At 45.4% G+C, this 25,099-nt stretch overlaps 1 protein-coding gene across 1 annotated transcript in view; it reads right to left on the bottom strand.

Moving 5' to 3' along the window:
• LOC126109722 (angiotensin-converting enzyme-related protein-like) overlaps window positions 1–25,099 on the bottom strand; it is a 399,281-nt gene that overhangs the window by 143,273 nt on the left and 230,909 nt on the right. The window contains exon 3 of the mRNA XM_049914776.1: window positions 17,639–17,800. Within this exon, the coding sequence (XP_049770733.1) occupies window positions 17,639–17,800 (162 nt within the window). The remainder of the gene's footprint in view (window positions 1–17,638; window positions 17,801–25,099) is intronic.

Genomic DNA, 25,099 nt, shown 5'->3' on the forward strand with positions numbered 1-25,099 from the left:
ACCTCTTCATCTCAGATTGACTTATTCCAGTCTCTGTCTTCCTCTACAGTTTTTGCCCTCTACAGCTCCCTCTAGTACCGTGGAAGTCATTCCCTCATGTCTTAGCAGATGTCCTATCATCCTGTCCCTTCTCCTTATCAGTGTTTTCCACATATTCCTTTCCTCTCCGATTCTGCGTAGAACCTCATCATTCCTTACCTTATCAGTCCACCTAATTTTCAGCATTCGTCTATAGCACCACATCTCAAATGCTTCGATTCTCTTCTGTTCCGGTTTTCCCACAGTCCATGTTTCACTACCATACAATGCTGTACTCCAGACGTACACCCTCAGAAATTTCTTCCTCAAATTAAGGCCGGTATTTGATATTAGTACACCTCTCTTGGCCAGAAATGCCTTTTTTTGCCATAGCGAGTCTGCTTTTGATATTCTCCTTGCTCCGTCCGTCATTGGTTATTTTACTGCCTAGGTAGCAGAATTCCTTAACTTCATTGACTTCGTGACCATCAATCCTGATGTTAAGTTTCTCGCTGTTCTGATTTCTACTACTTCTCATTACCTTCGTCTTTCTCCGATTTACTCTCAAACCATACTGTGTACTCATTAGACTGTTCATTCCGTTCAGCAGGTCATTTAATTCTTCTTCACTTTCACTCAGGATAGCAATGTCATCAGCGAATCTTATCATTGATATCCTTTCACCTTGTATTTTAATTCCACTCCTGAACCTTTCTTTTATTTCCATCATTGCTTCCTCGATGTACAGATTGAAGAGTAGGGGCGAAAGGCTACAGCCTTGTCTTACACCCTTCTTAATACGAGCACTTCGTTCTTGATCGTCCACTCTTATTATTCCCTCTCGGTTGTTGTACATATAGTATGTGACCCGTCTCTCCCTATAGCTTACCCCTACTTTTTTCAGAATCTCTAACAGCTTGCACCATTTTATATTGTCGAACGCTTTTCCAGGTCGACAAATCCTATGAAAGTGTCTTGATTTTTCTTTAGCCTTGCTTCCATTATTAGCCGTAACGTCAGAATTGCCTCTCTCGTCCCTTTGCTTTTCCTAAAGCCAAACTGATCGTCACCTAGCGCATTCTCAATTTTCTTTTACATTCTTCTGTATATTATTCTTGTAAGCAGCTTCGATGCATGAGCTGTTAAGTTGATTGCGCGATAATTCTCGCACTTGTCAGCTCTTGCCGTCTTCGGAATTGTGTGGATGATGCTTTTCCGAAAGTCAGATGGTATATCGCCAGACTCATATATTCTACACACCAACGTGAATAGTCGTTTTGTTGCCACTTCCCCCTTAGGTACATGGCAGCTAAGGACGGGAAGAAAGCCAATGTGCACTCCGTGTGCATATCGGGGGGAGTCATCCAAGATGTGGGAAGGGTCCTTCCCGATGCCATGAAGGGTACTGAAAGAAATCCGATAAATTTAGGGTATACGATAAATCGCCCAAACCTAAGGGCTGTCAGTTCGACTAAATACCTAGGAATTACAATTACGAGCAACTTAAATTGGAAAGACGCCATAGATAATATTGTGGGGAAGGCGAAACAAAGACTGCGCTTTGTTGGCAGAAAGAAAAGGCGACAAACTCACTAAAGGGACAGCCTACATTACTCTTGTCTGTCCTCTGCTGCAATATTGCTGCGCGGTACGGGATCCTGCCGGCCGTTGTGGCCGAGCGGTTCTACGCGCTTCAGTCTGGAAGCGCGCGACCGTTACGGTCGCAGGTTCAAATCCTGCCTCGGGCGTGGATGTGTGTGATGTCCTTAGGTTAGTTAGGTTTAAGTAGTTCTAAGTTCTAGGGGACTGATGACCTCAAATGTTAAGTCCCATAGTGCTCAGAGCCATTTGAACGATGTTATGGGATCCTTACCAGGTAGGATTGACGGAGGACATCGAAAAAGTGCAAAGAAGGGCAGCTCGTTTCGTGTTATCGTGTGAAAGTGCGAGAGTGTCAGGGATATACGCGAGTTGGGATGATAGTCACTGAAACAAAGCCGGTTTTCTTTGCAGAGAGATTTACGAAATTTCAATCACCAACTTTCTCTTCCGAATGCAAAAATATTTTGTTGATACCCACCTACGTAGCGATAAATGATCATCATAACAAAATAGGAAACGGAAAGATTTAGGTGTTCTTTTTTTCCCACGCGCCATTGGAGAGTGGAATGGTAGAGAAGAAGTATGAAAATGGTTCGATTAACCCTCTGCCAGGCACTAAAGTGTGAATTGCAGAGTAACCATGTAGATGTAGATTAGGCAGTTGTACCAGTTTCTTTGGCTCTTTAGTATATATACACATTTAATGGTCAGTGCCGTTGTCGGGAATGTTCAATACGTTGACGAGCTCTTTCCTCCCCTCCGTCCCCCCCCCCCTCTTTCCCATTCTCCTTCCCTCTCCCGTCTCCCAATCTTAATGCCTTGTAATTTTGGTACTAGTGTCACTTGCAAATTTTGATGAATGTAAGCCTCATTACCGATGTACAAACACTACAGGACGTGTCATCAATGCCTGCCAGTGCACGCGTGATCAACCTTTAGTTTTTCAGAAGGACTCTCGATTCCCGAAGTCCCGAATCGGGAGAGGCGCAACACAGCAGAGTGGAGATGAGCATCGGGCAGTTGCCGCAGCGCCGCTTCGCCTCCACGTATACTGACTGGCGGGGCTGCGGCAGAGTTGATTCACAGCGTGGGCGGCAAACGCGCAAGCCGGCCGATTAGCGAGCTTTCGCAAACAATTTTAAAGGAACTGCTCGGTAAAAAAAAAATTGAGTCTCACACATCTCGTAGCCTCATGAATAACTGCCTATCATTTCGTCAATCGTCATAGGTACGAGGGTTGGAACTTAAATAGTGGCAACTATTTACCACAACCGATGCAAAAGAGTTACATCTTTACATCTATTACTGCCCTTGAAAGTAGTCACCAGCGTTGTGTAGAACCCGTTGCCAGCTATGTGGAAGGCGTAGTATACCGTTAGCAGGGCCTGTTCTGTTGATGGTGCGAATGGAGCTGTCTACTGCCTGTCGAATCTCTGGAACAGTTCAGAAGCGAATGCCACGAAGTGGTTCCTTCATCTTCGGAATCAAATCAAAGTCACAAGGGCATAAGTCCGGGGAGTATGGTGGGTGGTACATTACTTCCCAGTCCCGTCGACCGAACAGAGCAGCCACAGCTTGCGCTGTATGCGCCAGCGCATTGTCGTGCACAATGATGGGTGGATTGCACAGAAAGTGTCGCCGCTACTTTCGCAAAGCTGGTCGAAGGTGGTGCTCCAAAAACGAGCAGTAATACTGTGCATTGACGGTGTGCCGTGGAGGAACGTAATGCGTTAGGATAACACCATCACAATCGTACACGAGAATAATCATAAGTTTCACCATATCGGGACTCTGACACACTTTCGACTTTCGCGGCGATCCATAATGAAGCCATTCGTTGGACTGGCGTTTCAGTTTTGGCTTCGTGGCATTCGCTTCAGAACTGTTCCAGAGATTGGACAGGCAGTAGACGGCTCCATTCGCACCATCAACAGAACAGGCTATGCTAACGGTATACTACGCCTTCCACATCGCTGGCAACGCTGGTGACGACTTTGACGGACAGTCACATATGTAAACATGTAACTCTTTCGTATCGGTTGTGATAAATAGTTGCCACTATTTAAGTTCCAACCTTCGCATTCTGGTATCTCGGGATTATGTAAACTACTGCAAGAATGTTGAAAAGTTTGCATTGAAAAATAAGGGTCGCTAAGAATTTGCGTTTGGTGCATGTTATGTCATATGGTTCAACTCACGAAATGTAGCTAAGACACTGAATTATTTTTTAACTTCGAAGAATATCTCATCACCAGCCTCGAGGATAATAGATCGTATGTAATGTCCATCACGAACTTGCGCGCTAGCGAAAAGGTCTCAATGAAATATTCGTAACATTCCCCATCGAAACAAGATTTTAGTAAATGATAGTATGCAAAGAGTAGAACATTTTCTCATATAATTAATAGGCGAAACTTCGATATGTAACCGATATTCAAGCAAATACAATTCTTTTTCCAATCAAATGTCATTTTTGAGGTTCATCGATAGCTGATGAAACGAGACTTGCTATATGTTCCTAGAAATCTGAACTATGAACTGGGTTTCGAGACACAGCTGTCACATTCAAAGTAGAATTCACAATTGTAAGAATTGTGGAGTCAACTACCAAAGTGTTGTGGGATTGCCTCCAGCCACTTCAAATGTGACTGCCTTTTTATGAATACTGTTGCACAACATACAGAACTTTCCAAATGCAGTCGGTGATGTTGACAGAAAACACACTCGTCTAAAACTCCGAGGAAATTCTCTTACTGTGTTTCATAGTCCTAAAACTTTTCATTCAGTCGTACTACAAGCAGTTGCAGATCCCTAGGAGAAATTAATTACAATCGATGTTGGGTTATATGGGAAGGAAAGAGAAAGTGGTAGGTTTAATTCTTTGAGTGCATTTCGCTTGGTGCAATAAGGGCAGCTTAATAAATGCCAGATCCTCCACTGCCAAGACATCAGTTGTACTGCTTTCTGCATTCATTGCAGATGAGGCATACCTATACGTGAGGTATTTTACGAAATTTTGATGGGTTTCAGATCTTTGAAATGAAAATTTCAACAAACACTTTTCCAGACCAAGACGATTAATTGAGTGTGCCTTTGGAATAATAGGTGCTAAGTGGAGCGTATTTTGGAAACCAATAGTAATTTCACCTCTATTTTCTGACGATGTTGTGAAATGTACACGTTACCCGCCAGGGTAGCCGAGAGCGCTAACGCGCTGCTTCCTGGACTCGGGTAGGCGCACCAGCCCCGGATAGAATCCGCCCGGCGGACTAACGACGAGGGCCGGTGCGCCGACCAGCCTGGATGTGGTTTTTAGGCGGTTTTCCACATCCCGCTAGCTGAATACTGGGCTGGTCGCCACGTTCCGCCTCAGTTACACGATTCGCAGACATTTCAGACACGTTCACACTATTCCATTGTTACCTCTTGACGCAGACAGTTGGAGTACACACATTCCATCATCCCGCGAGGGGGGGGGGGGGAGTAGAGGGTGGAAGCGCATCTGGCCATCCCTTAAAATTAACACGCCAAATCCGGTTAACCATGACAGCAGACCCCGCAAGTCGGGATTAATGCTTGGAAGAGACAGATTGTGAAATGTACACATTTTCACAACGTTGTCATTGACCTACAAGAATCCCAAATTGCCGATGACCGAGCAGGGTAGCGCAATGGTTAGCATACTGGACTCGCATTCGCGAGGACGCGTCCGGCCATCCTGATTTAGGTGTTCCGTGATTTCCCTAAATCGCTTCAGGTAAGTGCCGGGATGGTTTCTTTGAAAGTACACGGCCGACTTCGTTCCCATCCTTCCCTAATTAGAGTTCGTGCTCTGTATCTAATGACCTCGTTGTCGATGGGACGTTAAACACCTCTAGCGGTTCAGGCGCTGCGGTCGCAGGTTCGAATCCTGCCTCAGGCATGGGTGTGTGTGATGTCCTTAGGTTAGTTAGGTTTAAGTAGTTCTAAGTTCTAGGGGACTTATGACCTAAGATGTTGAGTCCCATAGTGCTCAGAGCCATTTGAACTAACCACCACCACCACCACCACCACCACCACCACCACCACCACCACCACCACCACCTCATCCTCAGTATCTATGAGCAGCATACAGTAGACAGTGTGTCCTCTACAAGGCATTTATCAGGGGGACGAAACTTTAATAGACCTTCAAATGAAGCTATCCAAATGAGACGGTCCTGAAAACTTTTTTTCACCTGGTAAAACGCTATTTTCATGTGTTTGTCAGCTGTGCTACTTGAACGTTATAGTCGCTTCTTGTTTTAAGACATTGAAAGAAATAAACGGTTAATGAAATGTGTTCTGTACATGAGGTCTGTCATTCTGCTGCCGCCCAATCAGATAACTTGTCCAGAATGAATAACTTGTAAGGATAACGCTTTCGTTGGCCCTAAAAAGGACACCGAGTAAAAATACCTGCTGTCAAAGCATCCGCTGATGCCATTTTCTCAGCAAAACACAGGCGTCAGTGACAGCACTGATTCTGCTGCTCGCAGCAACAACCGAATGCTACCAGAGTTGCCCGAACGCAGGCGGAGGAACTCTAGCGTTGTGGTCGCCGCTCTAAGAAACAAACGTGTCTGATTCATTTAGCGACGCTCTGACCCGCGCCGCTGCGCTTGCACCGTCATTATGATCACGCGCCCTCAGCTGTACTGGTTCGTTCCGCCAGCTCTGGTCGCAGCGCCGCGCCGCCCCACTCCACTCCACTCCACTATAACTGCAGCCTAACACGTTGGGTAGAAGCATGTCTTACCGTGAATGGGCGCCATATTGACCACCTCCTTCGGCGATGGCTCAGAAGTACACGTCGTACGTAATAGCAGTCGGTGTGATGAATGCCGGCTAGCTCTAAACGTGGAGTCCGCAGCTCGTGGTCTGGTCGCATTCTAGTTTCCCATCACGGGGTCCCGGGTTCGGATCCAGGCGGGGTCGGCGATTATCACCTGCCTCGAGATGACTGTGTGTGTGTGTGTGTGTGTGTGTGTGTGTGGTCCTCATCATTTCATCATCATGCATGAAAGTGGCGAGTTTGGACTGGCCAAAGGTTCGGAATTTGTACCGGCGCTGATAACCGCGCAGTTGAGCGCCCCACAAACCAATCATCATCGTCATCAAAACGTGGAAAAATGTAAGATAATGCGGAAGCTCAAAGCTTTAATGCTGGGATGCAACATTACTAGCGCTTAAATATTTGATGCAACGTTGCAAAGCGATATGAGATGGAAAGAGCATGTGAGAACCGTGGCAGGAAAGGCGAAAGGTAGACTTCAGTTTATAGGGAGAATTTTAGGAAAGATTGGTTCACAAGCAAAGGAGGTCGTACATAGGACGCTAGGGCGACCTGGTCTTGAGTACTGCTCGAGTGTTTGAGATCCGTACCAGGCCGGATTGCAGGATGACATCGAAGCAATTCAGAGGTGGGCATCTAGATCTGTTACCAGTAGGTGCGAACAACACGTAAGGGTCACGGAGATGCTTCCGTAACTCAAATGGGAATCCCTGGAGGGAAGGCGACGATCTAGCACTTCTAGACGTGTGGGGTGTCGCCCTGTCCTGCTGGAATTACGCGAGTCCGACGGAATGCACAATGGACATGAATGGCTGCAGGTGATCAGACATGATGCTTAAGTGCGTGTCTCCTGTCAGAGTCGTATCTAGTCGTATCAGGGGTCCCATACCACTCCAACTGCAGACGCCCCACACCATTACAGAGCCTCCACCACCTTGAACAGTCCTCTGCTCACATGCAGGGTCCATGGATTCATGTGGTTCTCTCCACACCCGTACACGTCAATCCGCTCGATACATTTTAAAACCGAGACCCGTCGGACCAGGCAACATGTTTCCAGTCGTCCAATGTCGCTGCTGACAGGCCCAGGCGAGGCGTAAAGCTTTGTGTCGTGCACTATCGAAGGTAGGCGAGTAGGCCTTCACCTCCGAAAGCCCACATCGATGACGTTTCACTGAACGGTTCGTACGCTGACACTTGTTGATGGCCCAGCATTGAAGTCTGCAGCAATCTGCGGAAGGGTTGCACTTCTGTCACGTTGAACGATTCTCTTCAGTCGTCGTCGGTCCCGTTCTCGTTGCATCTTTTCCAGACCGCAGCGATGTCGGAGATTTGATGTTTTACTGGATTCCTGATATTCACGGTACACTCGTGAAATGGTCGTACGGGAAGGTTTCCACTTCATCGCTACCTCGGAGATGCGTCCCCCTCGTTCATGCGCCGACTATAACACCACGTTGAAACTCAAATCTTGATAATTGCCATTGTAGCAGCAGTAACAGATCTAACAACTGCGCCAGACACTTGTCTTATATGGGCGTTGCCGACCGCAACGCCCTATTCCGCCTCCTTAAATCTCTCTGTATTTGAATAAACATCCCTATACCAGTTTCTTTGGCGCTTCAGTTATATATATTGCACCGATCAGCCTGTTTAATAGTATGCAATACACTATTAGTCTATCACCAATAAGTCCTGGCAACACATTAACTCAAAATAGGTGTCGATGCTTTGCTTCTTCAATTGAGTGTGGATTTCCATCAGCTGCACACGGTGGCTATGAAAATTAACAGTCATCTCGCGTGAAACAGCCCTCGTCTGTGAAGGGCATCTTTGTCGTGAAAAGCAGATCTTCAACACGTCTTTCATGTAAAATATAAATCTTCACCACATCTTTGCATCGTCTCTTCAGCGAAAGGCTTCTTTATATGACATGGGTATAACAAATGTTTAGACTAGAGAACGGCGATCTCCGATAGACGCTGGAATTCTAAGTGCACTTGTTCCAGGGTCTTCCCCCAGCTGTTGCAATACTCTCTCCTCCACAACAGGAGTACACCTGGTGCGAGGTCCAATACGATCCGCCACCGCTGGAGTTACAGAACCAGAGTCTGCTAGTCGCTGAAAAGACAGCTGGAGAACTGTGTGGCGGGCCGCTGTGGCCGAACGGCTCTGGGCGCTTCAGTCCGGAACCGCGCTGCTGCTACGGACGCAGCTTCGTATCCTGCCGCGGGCATGGCTGTGTGTGATGTCCTTAGGTTGGTTAGGTTTAAGTAGTTCTACGTTCTAGGGGACTGATGACCTCAGATGATAAGTCCCATAGTGCTCAGAGCCATTTGAACCATTTGATAACTGTGTGGGTGGTACACTGCGTTCTGGATATGTTTTCAGCACACAGGACACAGACTTGATGGATGGTTTCGATTTGCCAAACCATAACGGAACATCACATCTGCCATTGCCTGCGTGGAATAACAAACTTCCACTGTGATGACAAGAGGTAAGATAAAACTACGATGTAAAAGCATTTCAAAAAACTTATCAAAACACAATCTAGTTCCATTAGAACTAATTCATGTGCTGCTCCTACCAAGGACTGAATACGGTTTACAGCAACAACACTAACAGATGATTACAGCATGCTGTACCCTTGGGCAACAAAAAGAGGAATATATCCATTTGTCTTTTTTGCCCATACTACCACCTCACAAAACATGGAGTACTTTTTCAACACACTTTATTTGGGCGACCTTGTCTTAGCCACCTCAAACTGCACAAGGATTTGTGCTTCGAGATCTATCGAATGTATAATGTAAAAACCGATGTTATCCTCGTAATCATTGGTGCCTTGGGATAAATACCAGACAACGACAAGAGTGTCCTACCTAGAACTGCAGAGTGTGGTAAAATAGTTCAACACAAGGTATAGCACTGTCCGGATCCACCCAAATCTCTCACAAAATACTGCAAAACGACTTCAGTTACCAAGTTCATTCCTATCGAAGCTGTAAGTAACTTTGAGAATACTTGCCTGCAAGCTATACCCAACAATGTAATTCCTATTGTGAAAAAATAAAATAATAAAAAAACTAAAACGCCATCTGCCATACCTTCTAGAGTACTGGCAATTACGTAACATCATCAAACAGTAAATAAACGAATGTCTCACATGTTGTCTTTAGTTTCTTTCAACACTGATAAAATGTACTTAGCTATTAACAATTTAAATTTCTGTTGCCCGAGATACCGTCTCAAAATTACAGCATCTGACTTACCTATTTTAATTAATTATCAATATTAGACAAATTAGTGAAAGAACTGGAAGCGAGGTGTAGCAAAGCTAATGCAGTGAGCGCTCAGCTACGATCTACTCTCTTCTGCAAGAAGGAAGTCAGTACCAAGACTAAGTTATCTGTGTACCGTTCAATGTTTCGACCAACTTTGTTGTATGGAAGCGAAAGCTGGGTGGATTCAGGTTACCTTATCAACAAGGTTGAGGTAACGGATATGAAAGTAGCTAGGATGATTGCAGGTACTAGTAGATGGGAACAATGGCAGGAGGGTGTCCACAATGAGGAAATCAAAGAAAAACTGGGAATGAACTCTATAGATGTAGCAGTCAGGGCGAACAGGCTTAGATGGTGGGGTCATGTTACACGCATGGGAGAAGCAAGGTTACCCAAGAGACTCATGGATTCAGCAGTAGAGGGTAGGAGGAGTCGGGGCAGACCGAGGAGAAGGTACCTGGATTCGGTTAAGAATGATTTTGAAGTAATAGGTTTAACATCAGAAGAGGCACCAATGTTAGCACTGAATAGGGGATCATGGAGGAACTGTATAAGGGGGGCTATGCTCCAGACTGAACGCTGAAAGGCATAATCAGTCTTAAATGATGATGATGATGATGATGATGATGATGATTAGACAACTTAATTTTAAATTGGCATAATCAATGTAGACAGTCTCCATCAGTCTGAGAGAATCTTTAGTTACGTAAGTTACGTAAGTACAATAAGCACTCACACACCCCTTTTAAAACAGGCAGTGTATTTTCGTCTGTTAATGCATTTCTGGACCGCGGCAATCACTCAACAGTTATCGACTATTCCGTAACAGAGCACTGATACAGTTAGTCGCGAACGCCAGCGCCTACAGTTCAAGCAACCACATTTGCGCTATTGGCGGCCGGGTAGCGGAGTAACAGGCGCCTCCATAAATTACAGCAACAACAGGCGACTGGCAAAACTTACAGGCGTAGTTCCTTGACCACTCTGACCGAAGTTTCACTATCCACTGGACGTCACGTTCTCTCTCTCTCTCTCTCTCTCTCTCTCTCTCTCTCTCTCTCTCCCTTCTACATCTACAACGATACTCCACAAGTCTGGGCGCTAATGACCATAGCAGTTTTGCGCCCTAAAACCACAAAAAAAAAAAAAAAAAAAAAAAAAAAAAAAAAAAAAAAAAAACTCCACAAGTCACCGTGCGGCGGGTAGCGGAGGGTGCCCTGTACCCCTGCTAATCATTTCCTTTCCTGTTCCACTTGCAAATAGAGCGAGGGGAAAAACAACTGTCTACATGCCTCCATATGAGCCGTAATTTCTCGTATCTTATCTACATCTACATCTACATCCATACTCCGCAAGCCACCTGACGGTGTGTGGCGGAGGGTACCTTGAGTACCTCTATCGGTTCTCCCTTCTATTCCAGTCTCGTATTGTTCGTGGAAAGAAGGATTGTCGGTATGCCTCCGTGTGGGCTCTAATCTCTCCGATTTTATCCTCATGGTCTCTTCGCGAGATATACGTAGGAGGGAGCAATATACTGCTTGACTCTTCGGTGAAGGTATGTTCTCGAAACTTCAATAAAAGCCCGTACCGAGCTACTGAGCGTCTCTCCTGCAGAGTCTTCCACTGGAGTTTATCATCTCCGTAACGCTTTCGCGATTACTAAATGATCCTGTAACGAAGCGCGCTGCTCTCCGTTGGATCTTCTCTCTCTCTTCTATCAACCCTATCTGGTACGGATCCCACACTGCTGAGCAGTATTCAAGCAGTGGGCGAACAAGCGTACTGTAACCTACTTCCTTTGTTTTCGGATTGCATTTCCTTAGAATTCTTCCAATGAATCTCAGTCTGGCATCTGCTTTACCGACGATCAACTTTATATGATCATTCCATTTTAAATCACTCCTAATGCGTACTCCCAGATAATTTATGAAATTAACTGCTTCCAGTTGCTGAGCTGCTATATTGCAGCTAAATTATAAGGGATCTTTCTTTCTATGTATTCTCAGCTCATTACACTTGTCTACATTGAGATTCATCTGCCATTCCCTGCACCATGCGTCAATTCGCTGCAGATCCTCCTGCATTTCAGTACAATTTTCCATTGTTACAACCTCTCGGTACACCACAGCATCATCTGCAAAAAGCCTCAGTGAACTTCCGATGTCATCCACCAGGTCATTTATGTATATTGTGAATAGCAACGGTCCTATGACACTCCCCTGTGGCACACCTGAAATCACTCTTACTTCGGAAGACTTCTCTCCATTGAGAATAACATGCTGCGTCCTGTTATCTAGGAACTCCTCAATCCAATCACACAATTGGTCTGATAGTCCATATGCTCTTACTTTGTTCATTAAACGACTGTGGGGAACTGTATCGAACGCCTTGCGGAAGTCAAGAAACACGGCATCTACCTGTGAACCCGTGTCTATGGCCCTCTGAGTTTCGTGGTCCTTACGCGCTGTGGATTTTGGCGAGAGCAGAATCGTGTGCCAGTCAGCTTTCAAATGCCGGTTCCATAAATTTTCTCGAAAAGAACATAGCCTTCCCTCCAGGGATTTCCATTTGAGTTCCCGAAGCATTCCCGTGACACTTACGCGTTGTTCGAACCAGCCAGTAACAAATCTAGCAGACCGCTCAGAACTGCTTCGATGTCTTCCTTCAGTCCGACGTGGTACGGATGTCAAACTCTAGCAGTAGTCTCTGTTTCTCAATCGAGGCATTACACCCGAATGGAGTTGCTATTAGATTTCATACAGAATTTTTTTCCGTGTTATTAGACCGTCTCCTAGATCATTTTAAGCCAGATTTCTCTCTTGCAGGTAACAGTCGTGTCTGATTGTTCAAGAGCGCTGATCACTACTGTTTACAACAATAGAATTACTGAATTATACCTCTAACGACCGTATGTTGAAGCGTTCTACGACATAGTTTAATCGAGAGATATGACATTTTCCGGGGGAAATTAGGTACACACACTCAAAAATGCAAAGACGCAATCCGCATACATGGCGGCACAGTTCTCTTTCGACAAAATGGTGCACTTGTCGGTGAAACAGAGATTTTCTTCTGCATATTCGTGTTTTACTGAAAGAGATGCGTACCTTCATATCGAGACATTTCTCATATACGAGGCGACTTCAGAAGTTAAGTTAGACATTATTATGGCAGGCGAAGTACCTTATTTAATGCTAAACTGCACTTCAAAGTCACACAGATACTTGACACTGTTTTTCCAACACGGTCTCAAAATTTCTGAAAACAATGGTCCGAACACTACTAGTCATTCAACTCCTGGACGATAGAAACGCGCTCCTTGGCCACGGAGCCATTCGAGAATCGCTGTGTGAATCTTTGTTGGAAAACTCGTCCCCAGATTGTCTGGACATTGTCATCTGCGTTCGATGGCGTTCCTTCTCGATCTGCATCATCCGCGTCTGTGCGGACTTGGTCAAACTGCGGCTGGGGAAGACATTGAATTTGGACTGTGTACCACCAGAATTTCAAAATGATGGTCAGGTCCTACAGAAAGTGTCATCACTTCTGTCTCTATGCTGTTCATTTTTGGAACACAACCTACGACCAGCTTAGAGACAGAAGTGATGACATTTTCTGCAGGACCTGACCGTCATTTTGCTGGACAATGCTCAAGCACGTACAGTGCAAACTGTTGCTGATTTGTTTCACTGATGGAGCTACTAAGTTCTATACCAACTACTGCACTCGCCTGACTTAAGCCCTCGTAAGTTAAACTCGATTTCTAAACTGAAGGAAACACTTCACCGCATTCGCTTCATAACTGCTATAAATTCGTCGGGCAATGGACCGCGCCGCTCGAACTGTCAACACAACTGGCACTGCTAAGAGTATCCTACGACTTACACATTGCTGGCAACGAGTTATACACAATGCTGGTGACTATTTTGAAGGTCAGTAAAACTTTGAAGCACGTATCTATTTTGTATGGGCTGTAAAAAAATAGTTACCACTACTGAAGTTCCAACCCTCGTACAACAGCTCGGTCGACGAAAGACCCCTACCAAGGATTGCAAAGTTGCACAGGTCACACCAATATTCAAGAAAGGTTGTAGGAGTAATCCACTAAATTACAGGGCCATATCATTATCGTCGATATGCAGCAGGATTTTGGTACATACATTGCGTTCGAACATTGTGTCAGCAGACCATTCTCTTCACGGATTTAGAAAACATTTTTGTGAAACACAAAAAGCTCTTTACTCGCACGAAGTGTTGAGTGCTATTCACAAGGAATTTCGCATTGATTCCGCATTTCCAGATTTCCAAAAGGCTTTTGACGCTGTAGCACATAAGTATGTTTGTAGTGAAATTGCGTGCTTATGGAATATAGTCTCAGTTGTGTGACTGGATTCGTCATTCGCTGTCACACAGGTCACAGTTCGTAGTGATTGACGGGAAGTTCAAATAGCTCTGAGCACTATGGGACTTCTGAGGTCATCAGTCCCCTAGAACTTAGAACTACTTAAACCTAACTAACCTAAGGAGATCACACACATACATGCCCGAGGCAGGATTCGAACCTGCGACCGTAGCGGTCGCGCAGTTCCAGACTGTAGCGCCTAGAACCGCTCGGCCATCTGGCCGGCTGATGGGAAGTCATCGAGTAAAACAGGAATAATTTCTGGCGTTCACCAAGGTACTGTTATGGGCCCTCTGCTGTCCCTTATCATAAACGATTTATAAGACGATATGAGCAGCCTTTTTAGGTTGTTTTCAGATGATGCTGTCGATTGTCGTCTAGTGAAGTCATCAGAAGTTCAAAACAAACTGCAAAACGATTTAGAAGAGATACCTGTATTGTGCGAAAATTCGCAATTAACCCTAAATAATGTAAAGTATGAGGTCATCCACATGAGTGCTAAAAGGAATCTGTTAAACTTCGGATACACGATAAATCAATCTAATCTAAAGGCCGTAAGTGTACCAAGGAATTACAATTACGAACAACTTAAATTGCAAGGAACACACAGAAAATGTTGCGGGGAAGGCAAACTGAAGACTGCGTTTGATTGGCAGAACACTTAGAAGATGCAACATATCTACTAAAGAGACTGCCTACACTTCGCTTGTCCGTCCTGTTTCGGAGTACTGCTGAGCGGTGTGGGATCCTTACGAGATAGGATTAACGAAGTACATGGATAAACTTGAAGGAAGAGCAGCACGTTTTGTATTATCGCGAAATAGGGAGGAGGGTGTCACTGAAATGATACAGGATTTGGGGTGGACATCATTAAAACAAAGGCGTTTTTCATTGGGTGGAACCTTCTCGCGAAATTTCAATCACGAACTTTCTCATCCGAATGCGAAAATATTTTGTTGACGCCGACCTACAAAGCCAGAAACCATGATCACAATAAAATAAGGGAAATCACAGCTCGCTCGGAAAGATATAGATCTTCGCTTTTTCCGTGAACCGTTCGAGATTCGAGTAACAGTGTATTATTGTTAAGGAGGTTCGATGAACCCTCTGCCGGGCACGTATGTAGATGCAGATGTACACTCTGAGGGCAAATATTGGTTCGGAAAAATTTAATACATACGTGATATCTACTTCTCTTTTGAATCATCATTACAAATATACTTAACTTATTGTATATCTGCTTTAATTATCATGGCAAGTGTAATTAAGTTACTGTAAATTTCTTATGTCTTGATCTACTGAATGAAAAATAAAGAAATTTTTCACATAAAAGTAGTATAATATGAATATTCAAAATAAGCAACTGCCAAGCTTCTATTAATACCTATATTTTGGAGAAAATTCCTTTTCCCTTAGCGTGGCACATGCCGCACCTGGCTTACAAGTTTATTACAAATTATTGAAGTGATTTCATAAATCCACATTAATTGACATGATATCACGAAACTAAACCCTCATACAGAAGAACTCAAAAACTTTTCTACTGTTGCAGCCGCACCTCAGATTTATGCCACGAGAGCTCAGAAGTGAGCAGTTAGACACATCTTGGCGGCAGGCGGCGAGAAAGGGGATCTTGTGCTTGAAATACATTCACATCAGTCTGCAGTAACAGTGCAGCGGCACTTAAGAAACAAGTTCAACGAAAATCCAACTGACAAGCCCATGAGGTGGTGTGCGCATTTTAATCCTTCGGGATGCCTCTGCGAGCGAAATCAATGGGTCAGCCTGCGGTGAGTGAACAAACTGTTGACCGCGTGCGGGCGAGTTTCGCACGTAGCCCACAGAGCAGGCAGAACGTACCACAACGCTCTGTCTGGATGCTCTTAAAGAAACAAGCTTAAGGCTCACCGCTTCCAATTGATAGAAGTCTCGACTGCTGATGAGAAAATAGACGCTTCGCACTATCGGCACAGTTGCAACCGCTTATGGAAGGGGATGGGTTATGCGAGACACTCATCCTCAGTGATGAAGCAACTTTTCTTGTAAATGGCACAGGGAACAGGCACGGTGTGCTAATCTGGGGCGGGAGGGGGGGGGGGAGACGACGACAGAATTCTCACGCTATTGGGCAGCACATTCGAGATTTACCAGTGAATGTGCCGTCTCACGGTTTAAAGTTTATCGTTACAAGATACGTATTTGGACATGCTGAAAAATTGGCTCATGTCACAATTGGAGACGGACAGTGGGGAATTCGTCTACCAACGGGATGGTCCTGCAGCATCCCACTTGGTGCATGTGGTTCGTGAATTCTTAAACAGGAAATCGAGAAACCGGTGGACCGGTCGTAGCTGGGCTGCTGATCAACAACTCGTGCCATGGCCCCCACACTCTCCCAAAGTAACCTCGTGTGGTATTTTTCGGTGCGGTTACGTGAAAGATTCTGTGGTCACGCCTCCTCTACCAAAGAACTTACGAGAACTGCGAGTTCGGAACAACAACGCTTTTGGACAGATGGATAACAACACGGTGCGCCGAATGAGGGAAGAACTTTACTATCGATTTTATGTCTGTGAAGTTCTTCAACGTGTGTACGAAGCCCGTTAACAGTGTCAAGTAATATGGCTACAGGAAATCGGTGAAATCGCTTCAGTCATCTATGGTGACTTGTACATGTGTCGTGCGTGCATACGTACGCCGCTTCTCGCTTCTTTCCGGTTTCACAGTCCTCACGCGTAATTTCTCTGGTGTTTCAGCAGATATTTGCAATTTCGTTTTTGTACTCATACTTTTATGTGCTGTATCTTCATATGTATAAACATCATTGTGTTTTTTTTCATCCTCCTCTGTGTCGAAGTATTCCCACAAAAACTTCACAGACTTACCAACCTGATGTTTTCTGCACGGTTGTACTGCACCAGTAAGTGGACTATGCGTGTCAGTGTAGACTGACTGCTTTGCGTCCACCAGTCCACACTTCAAAACCTGACCTACTGCTGAGGCGAAAAAATCAGCATTAACAGCTTGCTCTTGCCCATTTACTCGAAGGTACTAATGTACCTAAAAACATACTACTTGTAATAGCTACAATTATTATTCTACAAATGATGTAAACACAGATGTAATGTTGTTCACTGCACTGTCCTAGACACATCTGCACTTGTACCTGTTGTGTATAGGTGAAGCAACGTGCCCACTTCCCTCCTGCCATCGGCTGCCTTACAAAGTGAGCAGCAAGTACAGTAGAGCAGGAGTGGAGGAGTATGAGCAGAGTATGAGCGCACTAGGAGAGTCGACTAGGAGTGGAGTCGACTAGGAGTGGAGTGGACTAGGAGTGGAGTGGACTAGGAGTGGAGTGGACTAGGAGTGGAGTGGACTAGGAGTGGAGTGGAGTAGGAGTGGAGTGGAGTGGAGTAGGATACGAGTAGGATAGATGGAGTAGAGTGTAATACAGTACAATATGAGTAGGAGTACAACAGAACAGGTGGAGTAGAGTAGAATAGACAGAGTACTGACCTGGCGGTAGTCGGGCAGCGGTAGCGCGGCGGCGCCGGGGCTGGAGGCGAGCAGCACGCGCTCCCGGAGGCCCGCGTCCTCCAGCGAGGCCGGCTCGGAGAACTCGCGCAGGGAGTCAGAGTTGGAGCGCTGCGCCTGCGCCAGGTCCTCGTCCGCCTGCAGCTGCAACACACACGTCACCCTCATCAACACTCTGCTTACCTTTATTTTCTACCTAACTCTAATAAAAAGAAAAAACTGTGTGGAGCGGTCGACAGAAAGCAAACATAGAGCACGCCAGATCCCACGTGAGCACTGCAACATTTGTAACAATCCGACGCCTTGGGTTCAGTCATCCATCATACTACGTACAGTCACGGCTTGGCGCGACACGATTTTCAGACGTATCCAAAACATAAAGCAAGAAAGCAAAGCACTAAAGTACCGTCCAATATCGTTGATGACCGTGTGATGCAGAATGCTAAGGTACACAGTGCCCGATTAAAAGTACGAGCGTCGTTCAATACGTAATGTCCCACTTTTTTTTCTCAGAATACATTTATTGTTAATAGTCAGAATTTGGTGACAATATACATGAACATCACTTATTTTTCTACGTAGTCTCCACCACGTTCTATGGCCGTACGCCAACGTTGTAAAAGAGCACGTATTTCCTGCCGGTAAAAGCTCTTCTCCTGTAGGCGTAGCCATGTTTTCACTGCATGACTGACGCTCTCGCCGTCTTCAAAGTTTGTTCCCTGTACGGAATATTTAAGCTCTAACAATTCACATGAAATGGCCCTTTTTTTTAATCTTGTGGGCCGCTGTGAACATTCGTGGAATCCATCGTGAGCACCTCTTAGAATATCGGAGTGTCTCGGATCATTGCAGACGCACTTCCAATGGTGACCGACAACTGTAGGTTGGTTGGTTGGTTGTTTTGGGGAAGGAGACAAGACAGCGTGGTCATCGGTCTCATCGGATTAGGGAAGGACGGGGAAGGAAGTCGGCCGTGCCCTTTCAGAGGAACCATCCCGGCATTTGCCTGGAGTGATTTAGGGAAATCACGGAAAACCTAAATCAGGATGGCCGGACGCGGGATTGAACCGTCGTCCTCCCGAGACAACTGTAGAGCCAACTGTCGAGTTGTAATGCGGCGGTCGGCACGAATAATGGCGTCCGCACTATTCAGCCTGTCTGGAGCAGTGGCTGTGACAGGACGTCCCGAGCGCGGCTGATCATGGAGCTCTGTTTCTGCATTTCCTGAGGCTCTAACTTTCTTTACCCATCGCCTAACTGTGCTCCTAGCAACTGCAGCATCGCCATACACTGCACGCAGACGTTTATGGATGTTCACCACGGTTTCTTTTTTTGCACACAAGAATTCAATAACAGCACGCTGCTTGTAACGCGAGTCGTATATAGACGCCATTCTGACGCTGTACTACGGCTCTGGGATCTGGCAGAACGGTTCGAAACTTCGCCGGCGCACAGAGCAAACATCAGATGTGAAGTACATCAGATGTGAAGTACATCAGATGTGAAGTACATCAGATGTGAAGTACATCAGATGTGAAGTACATCAGATGTGAAGTACATCAGATGTGAAGTACATCAGATGTGAAGTACGAGAGCTATTCGGAAAGTAAGGAACGATACGTCGCAAATTGGAAACCATAGTGAGAATCAAAACTTTTATTTGCAGTGGGTAGCTACATCTTCCAGCTACTTCTCTACACAGTCGCCGCTCAGACTTAGACATTTGCCGTAGCAATTCCCTCGTTATAGCCCTTTCAGACCCCCACCCAAACTTGAAATGAAAATTTTGAAATAAATACATTTTTGTAACTAACAAAAATATAGAATCGTGGACCAATTGCTTAGAAAATTTTATTTTTTAATTTTGATACAAATTGTGAACCCACACGATTGTTTGGGTCGGGATTGTCTTACATATTTATGTCATTTCTTGCAGTGATTACTGTCTTTTGACAAACACAACTAAATATTACACTTCAGACATCTTGTTCTCGTCCTCTTCTTGCAATTTTTTTGCCTGCAGCAACGAGCTGAAGGCAAATCATCAGCAGTTGGCCAGTGATGATATCAGTCTACCCGCTTCACATCACATGGTGTGTTTGCTGGTTTGTACATTTTATTTGGTGGCTCTTAATCGGATTCACTTTCATGTTCCTGTCCTGAAGAAGAAGAAATTAGCGCTTCCCCAATCACTTGCCGGAATCCAAATACACTCCTGGAAATTCAAATAAGAACACCGTGAATTCATTGTCCCAGGAAGGGGAAACTTTATTGACACATTCCTGGGGTCAGATACATCACATGATCACACTGACAGAACCACAGGCACATAGGCACAGGCAACAGAGCATGCACAATGTCGGCACTAGTACAGTGTATATCCACCTTTCGCAGCAATGCAGGCTGCTATTCTCCCATGGAGACGATCGTAGAGATGCTGGATGTAGTCCTGTGGAACGGCTTGCCATGCCATTTCCACCTGGCGCCTCAGTTGGACCAGCGTTCGTGCTGGACGTGCAGACCGCGTGAGACGACGCTTCATCCAGTCCCAAACATGCTCAATGGGGGACAGATCCGGAGATCTTGCTGGCCAGGGTAGTTGACTTACACCTTCTAGAGCACGTTGGGTGGCACGGGATACATGCGGACGTGCACTGTCCTGTTGGAACAGCAAGTTCACTTGCCGGTCTAGGAATGGTAGAACGATGGGTTCGATGACGGTTTGGATGTACCGTGCACTATTCAGTGTCCCCTCGACGATCACCAGTGGTGTACGGCCAGTGTAGGAGATCGCTCCCCACACCATGATGCCGGGTGTTGGCCCTGTGTGCCTCGGTCGTATGCAGTCCTGATTGTGGCGCTCACCTGCACGGCGCCAAACACGCATACGACCATCATTGGCACCGAGGCAGAAGCGACTCTCATCGCTGAAGACGACACGTCTCCATTCGTCCCTCCATTCACGCCTGTCGCGACACCACTGGAGGCGGGCTGCACGATGTTGGGGCGTGAGCGGAAGACGGCCTAACGGTGTGCGGGACCGTAGCCCAGCTTCATGGAGACGGTTGCGAATGGTCCTCGCCGATACCCCAGGAGCAACAGTGTCCCTAATTTGCTGGGAAGTGGCGGTGCGGTCCCCTACGGCACTGCGTAGGATCCTACGGTCTTGGCGTGCATCCGTGCGTCGCTGCGGTCCGGTCCCAGGTCGACGGGCACGTGCACCTTCCGCCGATCACTTGCGACAACATCGATGTACTCTGGAGACCTCACGCCCCACGTGTTGAGCAATTCGGCGGTACGTCCACCCGGCCTCCCGCATGCCCACTATACGCCCTCGCTCAAAGTCCGTCAACTGCACATACGGTTCACGTCCACGCTGTCGCGGCATGCTACCAGTGTTAAAGACTGCGATGGAGCTCCGTATGCCACGGCAAACTGGCTGACACTGACGGCGGCGGTGCACAAATGCTGCGCAGCTAGCGCCATTCGACGGCCAACACCGCGGTTCCTGGTGTGTCCGCTGTGCCGTGCGTGTGATCATTGCTTGTACAGCCCTCTCGCAGTGTCCGGAGCAAGTATGGTGGGTCTGACACACCGGTGTCAATGTGTTCTTTTTTCCATTTCCAGGAGTGTAGATCTAAAGTGTGTTTCTTTTGTACTTTATTGGCTTCGCATTCATTCAACTTTGTATTGTAACCAGGAATTGACGCAAGCCAAATCAAGTAAATGAATCAAAACTTTTGAAGTTCACTTTTTTGTCTTCAAGAAAGTCCTGTAGGTCTCATTTGATCGCAGAGGTCCACTCCTCCCATACACCGGTTGTACTTCACCACGACTGCAGGACATGGCACTAAGATGTACTTCTTTTCTGGTTTACTCCATCTCTCAACATTGCTTACAGGTTCACATCCTGTACAAGTAGAGGCAAGGGTCACAGCTTTTGAACCTTTCCACTGGACAATGACTATTTTATCATTGTCCCCGCAGAATTCTTCCATATCTCCTCTCTTCAGTCTTTTTTCTTCTGTCAGGTGGACTGGTTTCACTGTTTTTCATTATGGTTCCTGTTCCTTCCAGCCCTAGGTCAAGTAACTGTTGCAATAATGGCAAAGCTGTAAAATATCTGTCAAAATATAGTCTTGCACCTTGAGGTAATGTTTGAGCAAGGCGAAGTATTACAGATGGCCCAAGACCAAGGCTAACCTCTGGCAGAGGAGTTGATTTGCCTTGATAAAATTCAAAATCAAGTACTAAACCTTTCGTTGTTGCCTAAACAAAGTTTTTAATTCCCAAAGGGCGCGGTTTGTTTGGAACATACTGAGACAATGTGCAGCGTCCAGTAAATGGTACTATTTGCTCATCAATGGAATAATCATTTTCAGAGGGGCGTGGAAGTCTCAAACAAGCACTGTGTACAACATTAATTTCCACAATCTATTAGTTTCTGATTCACGTGGAATGTTGTTAGTGTCCACAACATGCAGTGCTGTTCTGAGAGTGAAGAACCTGTCTCTAGGCATACAATCTGCAATAGTTGGCATACGCAATGACTTCTGCCAATACATACGTGTAAGAGGATATCAAATGCATCCCATAAGTAAATGTAGGCCATACAGCTTTTTTATCTCTTGAGGATTTGTATGAAGCAACTTTCCTTTCTTCAAAAAAGTAGTAACTGTTAGTGCAGTCAGATGCTAACTGAAAATAGCTGAAATAGCTCATTGGAGTTTTAATTTCCTGTCCTACCTCACTCTGAGTGCGCAAAAATTTTGGAGGTGAATGGTCTTTTTCTCCAAGTGGACAAACAACTGTGTGTTTCCACTGTTTTTCTAGAATTCTTTCTACTGTGTTGACTGGGAAAATTGTCCTGAACTTCTGGAGCAACTGGTATTTTTGTTGCAGAAGCATTGATACAATTTTCCTGCTCGTCAGAACATTCAAAGCTTTCTCGAAGTCTAGGTTTGATTGTTGGAAAAGTTGTATCTAACAACTGGTCATCACTACTGAAGACTTCCATTTCAGAGTCATCTAATATGGCTAGAATTTCCTCGTCAGTAAGCCCTAAAATGAAACAAACCAACGAACTGTGAAAATAATGCGTAAATACAATAGTAAAAAGACTTACCTATTTCGTAATCTGTTCCGAACCGTAACCACAAACATAGACTGAAAACGACCATATGTGTGCCTACTGAGACTCGAACTCGGGACCTTTGCCTTTCGCGGGCAAGTGCTCTGCCAATTGAGCTACCGAAGCACGACTCACGGCCGGTACTCACAGCTTTAGTTCTGCCAGTATCTCAGTCGGGCACACAGTTTTAATCTGCCAGGAAGTTTCATATCAGCACACACTCCGATGCAGAGTGAAAATCTCATTCTGGAAACATCCCCCAGGCTGTGGCTAAGCCATGTCTCCGCAATATCCTTTCTTTCAGGAGTGCTAGTTCTGCAAGGTTCGCAGGAGAGCTTCTGTAAAGTTTGGAAGGTAGGAGACGAGATACTGGCAGAAGTAAAGCTGTGAGGACGGGGCGTGAGTCGTGCTTGGGTAGCTCAGATGGTAGAGCACTTGCCCGCGAAAGGCAAAGGTCCCGAGTTCGAGACTCGGTCCGGCACACAGTTTTGATCTGCCAGGAAGTTTCATTTCAGCACACACACCGCTGCAGAGTGAAAATCTCATTCTAGTTCTGGGTACATTACCATATTGCATGTATAACGGATTTCGCATACCACGACGGGCATACATCAGGAAAACTCTACGAGTTTCTCCGTTTACTTCTCGATGATTATAAATACGTTTGTTCTAATAAGTAAATTTAATTAAAAATAGTAAGTAATCACATAACATGAAATTTACTAAAACTTCGTGCAAATACAAGCGATTGTTTTTTAAACATTTTATTACCTCTCAAATGTCATAAATTAAATATAAGTAGTGACGAACGAAATATAGATTAAAAATTTAGTTTGAGCTGGAGTCGAACCGCCGTCTCATACACGTTCGTCTTACGTAGCTCGCTAACACCTTGCACAGCATGCGCTGTAACGTCCAGCACACACGCAAAGCTACATCAGTTACGTAACAGACGGGTAAAACTTCTGTTCCTGTTTCCTCGGAATTGCCAGATTTCTCCTAGTCCTTCTCACGACCACCATTCCCATTGTCCAGGTTTAAATTATATGTAACACTTGACGATTCGTGAATGTATGAGTGAGGAAAAAGCAGTCGAAGTTATTTTTGCTGTGAAATAGCATGTATTGGTTCTGACAATTCGATTTTGCGCTTTCTTGTTAACACTTGGTGTTTTAAAAATACGTAACTAATTATCTGTTATATTGTTTACACCAGGAAATCTGATGATGGGCAGAGCCCGAAACACGTCAATTGGAATAGATGCAACAGAAAAACAAATAGCGCGTTTGGATTTTAGTAAAGCTGAGTAGCCGCAAACAGTCAGTTAAATTAATCATAATGGTCCAATACTTCTACCGGCCGTTTCTACATCTATCTACATCTACATCCATACTCTGCAAGCCACCTGACGGTGTGTGACGGAGGGTACCTTCAGTACCTCTATCGGTTCTCCCTTCTATTCCGGTCTCGTATTGTTCGTGGAAAGAAGGATTGTCGGTATGCCTCTGTTTGGGCTCTAATCTCTCTGATTCTAACACTCATGGTCTCTTCGCGAGATATACGTAGGAGGGAGAAATATATTGCTTGACTCTTCGGTGAAGGTATGTTCTCGAAACTTTGACAAAAGCCCGTACCGAGCTACTGAGCGTCTCTCTTGCAGAGTCTTCCACTGGAATTTATCTATCGTCTCCGTAACGCTTTCGCGATTACTAAATGATCCTGTAACGAAGCGCGCTGCTCTCCGTTGGATCTTCTCTATCGCCTCTATCAACCCTATCTGGTACAGATTCCACACTGCTGAGCAGTATTCAAGCAATGGGCGAACAAGCGTACTGTAACCTACTTCCTTTGTTTTTGGATTGCATTTCCTTAGGATTGTTCCAGTAAATCTCAGTCTGGCATCTGCTTTTCCTACGGTTAATTTTATATGGTCATTCCATTTTAGATCACTCCTAATGCCTACTCCCAGATAATTTATGGAATTAACTGCTTCCAGTTGCTGACTTGCTATACTGTAGCTAAATGATAAGGGATCCTCCTTTCTATGTATTCGCAGCACAGTACACTTGTCTACATTGAGATTCAATTGCCATTCCCTGCACCATGCGTCAGTTCGCTGCAGATCCTCGTTTCAGGCCAACATAGGTAAATTTCAGAAATGTATACTGAATTTACGTACATCAGTCACGTAGATGCGATATTTCTCCACTTCCCGAAAGCATTTTCTTTAACACACCAACATCCACTGACGAAATATGATAATACGGACTACCAACCGAAATCTGTTAGTACACCGAGAAGATCAGTGGCCT

This window comes from Schistocerca cancellata, chromosome 12 (assembly GCF_023864275.1).
Source record: "Schistocerca cancellata isolate TAMUIC-IGC-003103 chromosome 12, iqSchCanc2.1, whole genome shotgun sequence".
NCBI classification, from domain to species: domain Eukaryota; kingdom Metazoa; phylum Arthropoda; class Insecta; order Orthoptera; family Acrididae; genus Schistocerca; species Schistocerca cancellata.